Raw genomic sequence first — 12,075 nt, forward strand, 5'->3', positions numbered from 1 at the left:
TCCCGCCCTGACTCCGACGTTTGATTCTCACTCTTGAGTCCAGGAGGAACCCCCCTCCCTCCACTTCGCCAATCGAGCGCAGCCGATTCCATATTTAGTTCGACAAATGGGACAGTCTTCGATTCCGTATCAGAACTGTTTTGTCTGCGGGGCGGCTCGCCCGTGGTTTTGGTTTGTTCAGTTATAAAAATAATCAGCTCACCTGACCGTCGCTCCGTTTTAGCTTCCTGGATATTTTTCGTTTGAATAATTCCTATTATTACTATATACTAAATAGCTTTGCATTTTTTCAAGAACAATTGTCATTTTCGGTTTCGACAAGTTTCATTGTGAGACGTATTAAGTAATTCTTATTAATTGCGTTTCAAACTTCAGTTCGCTCATTACACATTTACTTTTTAATTTTCGATCCCAGCCGTAGGATTTATTTTTTAAACGAAGTGCATGTAACGTTTAAATTTAGTTTTGTCTGTAGAGTAGCTTCCTTTTTTCCATTATTAGTGTTGCACAACGAAGGGATATTAATCAATCGTTCTATATTTATTTGAGTTTATTATCGGCTGCAGTAGTGCAGGCATCGCATCGCATCACGGTCGCAAGCAATTTTATCGTAAATCAAATGTAAGCTAAAAGTTTAAATCCATCTATAAAGGTTTAATTACAATCCCCTCAAACAAACAAATCTGGAGACTGAGGGCCCATGGAAACAAACAAACGAAAAAATCCCGGTTCTGCGTCTGACCTTGATACATAGTGCACCTCAGAAGTCTGGCTGATTGAGTCTAAATATTAGAGTTTCGTAAATACCCAACAGACATTTACTTTGCTATTACATATTATCACAATAATCCAAAATTAGGTGCGGAGATAATGACCGGGATAAGATAATGAATGAATCGGTTAAATAAATAACATAGATTATTCAAGAACAACATTTTGATATTAACTTGATTTAATGGGAATAAACTCTACCAAAATAAAATTATCCGGTTATTATTTTATTGTATTGTTTAGTGTATTTTGGTAATTGATAATGTAATTGTAATTATTTATTTATTAACTGTTGCTAATGTATGGGGTGGGGCCATGGTGCCCGTAAATGGATTTAGTTTGATTGTAATTTAAAAAAACATTACAATCCCAGAATTTGTTGAGTTTATTTTGTTTCGTGTGATGGTCTGTTCTTTAGTCTTGGACGTTTAAGTCTTGATATGGTCATATATTGGTCATATATCATGAACGAACTCCACGATGGTTATACGTTGGACTAAGGTTAGGTTATAATGAATAAAATTCTTTTTAATTACCGATAACCGTTTTTATTACTCTTTGAGAGTATGTTCACAGAATCCACATAATATATTGCAATTAAACATAATTTGACGACGTAATATCGGGTTTTTTATTGTCATTAGATTATATAAGACGTTTTGGATACTTTAAAATTTTCGTGGCTACGCAAAATATTCAAATGTCGACACATACTTTAGACCTTACTCATCCAAGACCGCTATAAAACAGTAGTTTTGTGTGTACGCAGGGACGTCTTAAACTAGGATGGGGCCCTTGGGCACACAAGAATTTAAGGCCCTTTTGGAAAGTAAAAAAAAACTAATTATAATAACATTTTTTTAATGAGTATGACCATTTATTATACGTAATCAAACACAGTATGATTTAATATGTCGTTAATGATATTAGAATGCTGCTGGTTTTTTGGTTACGATTTCGATAACGGTTTCTTTCGGGATTTCTGTTGAGCAAACTCTTCTATTATAGGCATAATATATGCCTTGTAAATACCTTCTGAGTAATGATTTGTGAAAAAAGTGTAATGTGCCCGACAAAAATGTTTTGAGAATAAACGTGTGAGAGAAATTGTCGGTCTTTCGGGGGCGCCTGAGAATGGGGGCCCTGGGCACGGGCCCCGTGTGCCCTTATGGTAAAGACGGTATTGTGTGTACGACTCGCAAAGATCGAAGAAAATACTCTTAAGTGTTGTTATTATATGAATTCATCATTAGACTATTATGGACTTGTTCAACAAAACCTCCATAAAGTCCCGGTCACCGTTCTCGTCGAACCCGTCGCTTGCGACGAAGGGCTCGACGAGTAAATTAACTCCCAGACACAGCCCACTGAGTTTCTCGCCGGATCTTCTCAGTGGGTCGCGTTTCCGATCCGGTGGTAGATTCTGCGAAGCACGGCTCTTGCTAGGGTTCGTGTTAGCAACGTCATCAGGTTTGAGCCCCGTGAGCTCACCTACAAACGTTAGGGTTACGCTGAAATAGCCTCTCAAGGCTCTCCGCTTTGGTAGGAAATAAAAAAAAAAAAAACATTATGGCCTAAAAAATAAGACGGCAGGGCGACAAATTTCATAATGAGCGATGCGTACCATTTTACGAGAATTTTTAATAGGAAATACGTAGGTACTTAATTCTTATTAACGAATTACTTTGACGATGAAGGATTTAAAATAGCAAAATTGATATATTGGCACTGATAAAATGGCAGTTTTTTTTTAATTGTCTTTGTATGCTCGTCTGCATACGGCCCACTTAATGGTAAGTGGTCACCGTCGCTCGTGGACGTCAGCAGTGCCATCGGCAGAGACAAGGCGCTGCCTACCATTAAGTACTCTCCGCAAGCCTATTGATTGATTGATGCTTAAATGTTGATATGACTTAAACTCTTGGCGTGACGTAAAATAAGCCCGCACGGGTGTGTACCATCGTTCTGTTTGTTTCTACTGGGATACAGTTATGCGTTTCAATTGAAAGGATATGACAATGTGAGTGGCAGCATTCACGTTGTGATGTCCACGGACTCGGGTTACCACTTAAAAACACGTGGGCCGTGAGCTTGTACACCTTACAATGTAATAAAAAACAATTGCTTGAAAAGTACGCAATACGATCATCTGGCTTAGATATATTATCGTATTATGAACAGATCTACTATGTACATAACCTGGGCGGAGGCAGTTTCAATAGCGATGATGGCAATTAAACCCTTCAAACCGGACCGTATGACTGCTTCTTGACTAAAAAACATCGGATTGTCGTATCTCCTAAGAGTTAGGAGTATTCCTCTTAAACTTGCAATATTGGGCGACGATCCTTACATTAGCCAGATACTCCAATAAAAAATCGAACCAATGGCGAAGAAGGTTATAAAGAAAAACGAAGCCCTCGATAAATAAAAGTATCATACCATAAAATAACGATACTATGGTTTCCATTTTTGCAATCAGTTCTCTGTCTGTTTCTTCTATACCCTTTCTCTGTGTATTTCTGTGATAATACAGTAACTAATAATACATTACTTTCTAAATACGTTTTATACTTGTAGCTAAGAAATTATTCATTAAGAAGGTTTGAAATAAATTCAAAGCTGAAAAATACATTTTTCATAATCGTAGCGATTACAGAAGCTTAACAATTATCTCTCTTCGTCTAGCGAACTAACCCATAGACAGAGCCCACTGAGTTTTTCGCCGGATATTCTTAGTGGGTCGCGATTAAGACCCGGTGGTAGATTCAGCTAAGCACTGCTCTTGCTAGGGATAGTTTTAGCAAATTCTCTCAGGTTGAGCCCGTGAGCTCATCTACCCGTCTGAGCCTAGCTGGAATAGCCTCTTAGGTTACAAGCCAATAGGTAGGGAAAAAAAGAGAATTATCTCCACCCCGCCCATTACTACCACCTAAAATCTATTAAAAAGTGGCTGCCGGAGCCCATAGCCATAGCAATATTAATGCTGTCGCCTGGAGACATTAGGTCGAAGTCATGATTTTTATTGAATAGCTTTCGGGCGCCAATACCCCCCCATAGTATCGGTGCACATGATTGCTGCGTCGGGGAAATAGTCCTTGGCTGAGTGTTAGAGATTACGTAAGAAGACTTATGAAGAATCAGACATTAAGAGTGACAATATATCAAAATACATAAAGGGTATATGATAATAATACTTTTTTTTATATTGGTAATTACAATGCGTACTTACAATATACCAGTGCATAGCTTGAGAGAGCTACCTGTTGCAAAATACTTTTGATCTAATAAAATAAAATCACACTTTCGATTTCATGTCGCAAGCTTTGTGGCAAAATATAGATCAGTCGGACGAGAGACTGTAACCAATATGACAAATGTGAAAAGGCACGATTCCATCGCGGCAAAAGTGACAAGAACATAGGCAAAAATGCTTATTTAAAAAAATAATTAAATACCAATATTTCTAGACTCGTAACGTAACAATAACGTATCGAAATTAGGAAGATGACGTCACCCGCTGTTTGAGCTGTGTCCGCCCTCACGTTTATTTTGGGCCTGAATACCGGCCGAACTATTTTCGACAGCACTGAATCACCGGGGCGGGAATAAGGTCATTGTAATCCACACCGGGTGTAACTAGGTTCAATTCCGATTTTACCGGGGAAACTTTTTTTTTCGTACCGTGCGCTTGGTGCGAGTTTTTTAACTTCTCGATCGCGTTAAAGTTAACTCAAATTGGAATGGATTTGGAACAGCGCCCCTAGCGGCAAACATAGTGGACTTGTTAAGTTTTTTACTGGTGGTAGGACTTCTTTTGAGTCCGCGCGGGTAGGTACCACCAGCCTGCCTATTTCTGCCGTGAAGCAGTAATGCGTTTCGGTTTGAAGGGTAGGGCAGCCGTTGTAACTATACTGAGATCTTAGAACTTATATCTCAAGGTGGGTGGCGCATTTCCGTTGTAGATGTCTATGGGCTCCAGTAACCACTGAACACCAGGTGGGCTGTGAGCGCGTCCATTCATTTCAGCAATAAAAATAAAAATAAGTTAATAAAATAATTGTAAATAGACATGCTTTAACAAAAACCGACTTTAAATAGAAAAAAAAGATATTCCAAAACAAATTAATATATAAACTAAATACAATAATCATCGAAATCGGTTGGCGTGATATTGAGTTATTCATCTATTTGTCGCGCACATACTTAATGCATATTTAAGACTTACTAGATAATGACAGCTTTGCTCGGTTTTTTTTTTTGTTAAATTGTGTTTTTTAGAAATTATATTTAAATACGAATTACATATTGATAAAATGATGAAATATAAATAATATTTTTCGATCTTACCGACAGAATAATAATAAAATATGAACTGGTTATTTAAGAAAAAATCAAAATTATCGATAAAATCGATTATTGAAAACACGAATAAAACAATATTTTCTGAAAATATTAATAATAATATTAATATTTTATTATTAATAATAATAATGTATCCAATTCTTAGCTGTATATTTTATTTTTATTTTTGATGTTAATGCAATGTCGATTGCACCTATAATTGAGGTGACATCTGCCATGAACTTTTGTCAATTTGTCAATGTTTTGTATTGATGATCACTTTGTTGGTGCAACTTATTAAATAAATAAATAAATAAATAAATAAAATAAATCGTAGCTAGATCGATTTATCGCCCCCCAAATCCCCTGCATACTAAATTTTATGAAAATCGTTGGAGCCGTTTCCGAGATTCAGATTATATTAATTATATACAAGAATTGCTCGTTTAAAGATATAAGATATGGTTTTCTCATGGATACCATTATCAGAGCTGGACTAAATTGTAACGGGACCACACGGGAAGCGTCAGCTTTCTAATAAAAAAAAAGCATCAAAATCGATTCACCCAGTCAAAAATCATGAGGTAACAGACATAAAAAAAAACATACAGTCGAATTGAGAACCTCCTCCTTTTTGAAATCGGTTAAAACTCTCACTAAGCACACAGATGCATTTTTTATTTTATTGCTAAGATGGGTGGACGAGCTCACAGGCCACCTGGTGTTAAGTGGTAACTGGAGCCCATAGACATCTACAACGTAAATGCGCCACCCACCTTGAGATATAAGTTCTAAGGTCTCAGTATAGTATACATTTGCCATGCATGTGCCATGACGTCATTTTGTACGTCTTTGCGTGATGCTGGCCTAAAAGTTCAAACAATACACTCATACCAATTTTAGTATTTACTTCACTTATGCTCGCAAATGACTTCCACCATAAAGGAATAGTAATGTGCAATAAAAGTGCTTTCACGTTGTTATATCTATTGTCTCCAGTCACCACTTAACACCAAGTGTGCCGCGACGATCTTAAGCCGTCTGAGCTTAAAGAAATGTGATTCTCTGTATTGAGCTCTACTGTGTGTTCACTCAACTCTATGACATATACTTTCTTGCATAAGGTTCACGGTAATAATTTTAACGTAGCTAGGAGTTTTATTAGTTGTGACATACTTTTGTCTTGGTCGGTCTTCGAGACCAAATAAGATGTTTAAATTTAGTAATCCTTGACATGTTATATATCCAAACATGTGTAGGAAACTTTGTATTACAAGCTCAGTCGAAATTAAATAGAAAGGACATAGGCTATCTTGCCTTTTCGGGGTCATTTTTAGACAATTTTGTAGTCATCATGGCCTAAAGGATAAGACGTTCGGTGCATTCGTATCTAGCGATGCAACAGTGTTCGAATCCCGCAGGCGGGTACAAATTTTTCTAATGAAATACATACTTGACACGATTGACTTCTACGGTAAAGGAATAGCATCGTGTAATAAAAATCAAACCCGTGAAATTATAATCTGCGTAATTACTGGTGGTAGGGCCACTTGTGAGTCCACACGGTAGGTACCAACATCATGCCTCTTTCAACCGTGAAGCAGTAATGCGTTTCGGTTTGAAGGGTGGGGCAGCCGTTGTAACTATACTGAGACTTTAGAACTTATATGTTAAGGTGGGTGGCGCATTTACGTTGTAGATGTCTATGGATTCCAGTAACCACTTAACACCAGGTGGGCTATGAGATCGTCAACCCATCTATGCAATAAATAAAAAAAATTGTTCATCGAAGATTGGAATACATTTTTAATTTGCAATTTGTGTAACTACACTTGGTAGGGTGTCTTTTGAGTCCGCACTGGTAGGTACCACCACCTTGCCCATTTGTGCCGTGAATCAGTTTGAAGAGTGGAGTAGCCGTTATGGTTACTGTCAAACTGAAACTTAAAACACATGTCTCAAGATGGCCGGTAGTTGTTGATGTCTTTGGGCCCTGGTAATCGTTTACCACCAGGTGTCGATCAACTCGAAAGGTGGTCGATCAACTCCTTTCATCCATTTAAGCAATAAATTAATTAATCAATTAAATTAGTAGGCATACTAGTAACTTTGACCGACCGAATCGTTAAATGGTTTACGGTGAATTTTGTATTGAGAAGAATGAAATACATTGCATTACCCCGGTTTTTTTCCCTACCTAAGCTGATAGCCTTAAGAGGCTATTTCAGCGTAACCTTAATTAGTAGATGAGCTCACGGGGCTCATACCTGACGACGTTGTTAGCACGAGCTCTAGCAACCACTGAGAAGATTCGGCGAGAAACTCAGTGGGACATTTCCCCGGGATAAAGAGCTGCTTGTATCACTCACTCTCTTCTCCACAAGCTAGTCGATTTGTTGATCCGTTGGTATGTAAAATCATAAAATTTCAAGCACTCTTGTTTCTCGAGGTTCCTGCACCTAGGGATCGTGCGGTATTTGTGGGATTCGGTGGTCGAAGACCGCAGCAGTACCCTTTTTTTGCCTTACCTATTCTAGTAACTTCGACGGGTTATTCTAGATTCGCCGAGCTAGTACGTGAGCTCACGGTGTTCAAACCGAGAGTGTTGCTGACACTGGCTCTAGCAAGAGCAGTGCTTCTCGGAATCTACCACCGGATCGGAAACGCGACCCACTGAGAAGATCTACTGAGAAACTCAGTGGGCTGTGTGTTAATTTACTCGAGGACGGTGACCGGTGCTTGAGGTACCTAGGAGCACCATTAACGGATCGAGACGATCCGCAATGACGTAGTACTCTAAGTGATAATCCTAGTTGTAAACTATGTTTAATGCACGAAGTATTAACATTAAATTTTAAAAAGGAATGTCAACTCCAACAAATTAAAATAGGATATCACTAATATAGTCATAGTCAATTAAATAGGCATTGTTAAGTATAGCTTAAAAACTGTCCGGTCAGGGCTTGGTGACATTTGAACTGGATCACATGAGAAGCATCATGTTTCGATTTAAAAAAAATACGAAAATCGATTCACCTAGAAAAATGTTCGAATTGAGAAATTGCTTCTTTTTTGAAGTCGGTTAAAATCCAGCTATTCAATGACCAACATAGCTAGAATATGTATTGTATTACACACGTATCGCCACCTTTAGGTAGCTGTGACGTAAAATCACCCGTCCCTCTCTATCCGTATACTTGTCTCGGCTAGCTTTGTACTTGACAAGCCTTTCACTTTACTTGGAGAAACTTAACAATCAAACCAAACCGGACTCCGCGACGATTTGTCGTTTAAAATGTGATTAAAAGTTTTAAAAATGTGTCTAAGTCATGTCATGCCAAAGTTATTTTGGATAGTTTTTATAAGTTATTTAGTTGGTGAGTACTTGAAGTGGTCCTATGTTCAGATTAAATCTAAATTATTTTAAGCAAAAATATTCTTTAATTTCAAGGAAGTGGTGGCAGTTTTCAATCATTATCTTTAATGCTTACAAATCTAAGTTTCGATGAAAAATGTGATATCTGGATAGTGAAATATGTAGGTTATTTAAGTTTTTGTTTGTACAGAAACAGTTCATAAAATAGAATTACATTTGACACTAGTAGACAACTTTAATATCACGGCATATAATATTAAAGTTTGAAACGATTTTTTCCTAATTTATAATATTGCCCATTACAAGGCCAATTTGGTTGTTTGTGTTTTTATTTATTTATACTTTATTTTAGTTTTTTTTAAAACCGTAACATTTTGTTAGTAAGGATTACTTATAATCTATGTTAGTAACTTAAAAAATCTAACACATAACTATCATTACATACATTTTATATCATTACATTTTATTTTATTTTTCCTTCCAAGTGCCTGCTGCAAAGGCTATTAATCAGCAGTCCCTCGATCTTGCTCGATATTATTATTATTTATTATTATTCTGAAATTATTATTATAAAAAATAATAATAATTTCAGAACTACTGATCCAAAGTAATAGTTTTTTTAAAGCAATTTTTCACGGTTATTCTCTAAGAAGAAGCACCTATTAGGAATCAAAGACTTTAAACCCTACTTAAACTACATTAAAAACCAATCTCTAAAGAATCTTATCATTTTTACTTCAAATGAATTTTTGTCTGATACAAAATTTCCAGTTTTGGAAGCTGAATGAGTTTCGTACCCTGATAGTTTTTTTTGTGTTAGCATTTGTTTTTATATTACAGAACCATGCAGTTCTTTTGTTCTTCGCGCCTACCTCTCCCAACACGGCCTTCATGGAGAGATAGAATTTTCCCACAAAAACGACACCTTAATCAGTATCCGCACAAACCTAAAACCAACATTACAATATCCTGACGGAGTTTGGAGATGGACTATTCACGAGTTTCCTGTCGATTATCGGGATATTTCTGAATCCCGGTGCTCAGAAGAAACTTTAGGGAGAGAAATCATAGATTTGACTGAAGAATTGGGGTATTTAATTATACCTGGGAAAGACCACGCCGAGTTCGAAAGCAAAAATACTTTGACCGGCCCTAATGGACTCTGGGGGAGAAGCATTGTTTTAGAAACAGCAGAGAGAGATCGAATAATCTGTGCATCAATTCTCTCAACTGAGAAGCTGTATGAAACTCATGCTCTAGCCAAATTCACTGCACCGGTGGCAGGTACATTACACTTTAGATGGATCTCCGCTAAAGAGATTGACGAATCCGATTCGTATATCCAAGCTGACTTGTATCATGCTAAAGCAGTTACAGATAAGTCAGAGTACACTGAGCATAAATGGAAGCTCTTTGTGACAGACATATTTGATTCTGATAAGGGAAATTACGAGGACAATTGTAATGTACTGCAAGCAGTCTTCGACCCGGAGAACAATGGAGAAGGCATGAGTGTAGGTGACTTAGATAGTAGATTGGGTCTTATTAAAGTGGCTACGGATGCTAAAGTAAAAAAAGTGAGGACTCTTTATAAAAATGATGTGATAGACATTTTGAAAAATGATATGGAGATGACACGACGAAGTTTGTATGTGGTGATTTTTGATAATAGACATGTCGATAGTTTCTTGGCTTGTGCTAAGTTGAGGCTGATTCCTCCAAAAAGCAGCAAGTAAGTAATTAATTAATATTTCTCAACAAATTGACTTCTATACACGTACTATGGTTGCTTTTTCCTTCCTTTTTAGAACATTGAAAAGGCCATATCCTGATGCTGTGTAAATTCAGATACGATCTATAGCGTCTGCTATATCTACTGCACACTCGTGAAGATCTTTTCAGTCTCTATTAAATGTACTTTGAAATTTTGAAAAATGTAAAATTGTTATGCATTTACGATATGAATCGCCACAACAATTAGCTATTAACTAAAATCCTCAGGGTTTTGATCAACATGGACGGAATCCGCGGCACCGTTGATTTTACCCAGCGCTCCCCATTTGACCCGACCTGGGTTAACTTTCAACTTGGTGCTTCCGACATGGAGTATGAATCCAATCTTCGTTTTGTTGGCTCCATGCTTCAATACAACATCAGAGAGTTGCCTCCGAAACTATTGGATGCGAATCAAGTTAATTACATGTGCAATACGACGGGAGATATTTATAATCCCATGGAATTGGACTTGAAGACTTTACCTCCGCCAGGTTATTAAAATTTTATTACTTTTTAGTGAACTATAAACTGCAAAGAGCTATATACATATCGCACATACGGTGAAATAGCGGCACTTATGCAAATTATATAATTTTTCAAGAGAAACGTTGGAAAATTCAACATCTTATATAGTTCTGCTAGGCCAGTGATTCTCAACCACTGTTCCGCGGCACTTTGGTGTGCCGCCAAATTTTGCGAATATATAATAATGTAAATATTATTAAATTATATCATTTTAAAAGAGAAATATTTTAAACATGAATATAAATATAAATAAATAGTTTATTTCGTATATTAAAATTTTTTGATAAACTATTTATGCAGTGTGTTGTAGTAAGTAAATAATTTATATCTTTTTTTTTTTTGTGCCGCCAAATTTTGAAATTGTTAAATATGTGCCGCAACAAAAAAAAAAGGTTGAGAATCACTGTGCTAGGCTATAAAAATAAAATGATAATATTTAAACTACAACTTTAAACTTCATCAGTAAAAGCAAACATCTCGCTCGTCACACTATGTGCGATATATCAATGGTCTATTTTGTTGCTGCGTGACAAAATTAGGCAGGCCTGTGTTACCTACTTAGCACTGAAAAATCACTATTATTTTAGACTAATAAAATAATAACGTACTTATTAAACTTATTGAAGCTTTATCGCGCTTTCATGTTCTAATATATATAATAGTTTATCATCTTTTACAATTAATATAATTTTCCTCATTATTTGTTATTATATCTAAAGACTTGGTTTATTTTAATACATCTCGCTGAAAACTGTTCGACCTAATTTATAACATATTTGCTTTATCATTACAAAATGTTTCTCTATTAAAACGGTTGTCTGGAAGAGATCGCTTGTATAGACCGCCTATTGTACATATGTCTATTCCCTGGTTTCCAATTTTATGTACGTTTTGGTGTGCAGTAATGTGTATTCTCTCTTTTTTCTGTGATATCTATATATATAGAAATAAATTGCTGTTCGTTAGTCTCGCTAAAACTCGAGAATGGCTGGACCGATTTGGCTAATTTTGGTCTTGAATTATTTGTGGAAGTCCAGAGAAGGTTTAAAAGGTAGATAAATATGAAAATGCTCGGAATTAAATAAAAATAACAATTTTGTTTTTCCTTTGATGTTTTCTCCGTCGGACGGGTTCCTTTTGTTTGTTTTAAGTTTATTTTATACAAAAGTTTAGGACTTTTATATATCGATTGAGGCACTACGAAGTCTGCCGGGTCAGCTAGTCTAAAAATAAATATCTTAGAAAAGCGTACTTTCGGTTCCAATTCGGTTGTTGTCTGAAAT

General features: G+C 36.4%; 1 protein-coding gene across 2 annotated transcripts in view; it reads left to right on the forward strand.

Annotated features, from left to right (window-relative positions):
- Positions 1–8,314: 8,314 nt before the first annotated feature.
- LOC101739289 (uncharacterized) overlaps positions 8,315–12,075 on the forward strand; it is a 29,115-nt gene continuing 25,354 nt past the window's right edge. For both annotated transcript variants that reach the window (XM_012691590.4, XM_021348685.3), the window contains exons 1-3: positions 8,315–8,492; positions 9,332–10,223; positions 10,493–10,758. In XM_012691590.4, coding sequence (XP_012547044.2) covers positions 8,432–8,492; positions 9,332–10,223; positions 10,493–10,758 — 1,219 coding nt within the window. In that variant the 5' untranslated portion in view covers positions 8,315–8,431. The remainder of the gene's footprint in view (positions 8,493–9,331; positions 10,224–10,492; positions 10,759–12,075) is intronic.

This window comes from Bombyx mori, chromosome 26, assembly GCF_030269925.1.
Source record: "Bombyx mori chromosome 26, ASM3026992v2".
Classification (NCBI taxonomy): Eukaryota; Metazoa; Arthropoda; class Insecta; order Lepidoptera; family Bombycidae; genus Bombyx; species Bombyx mori.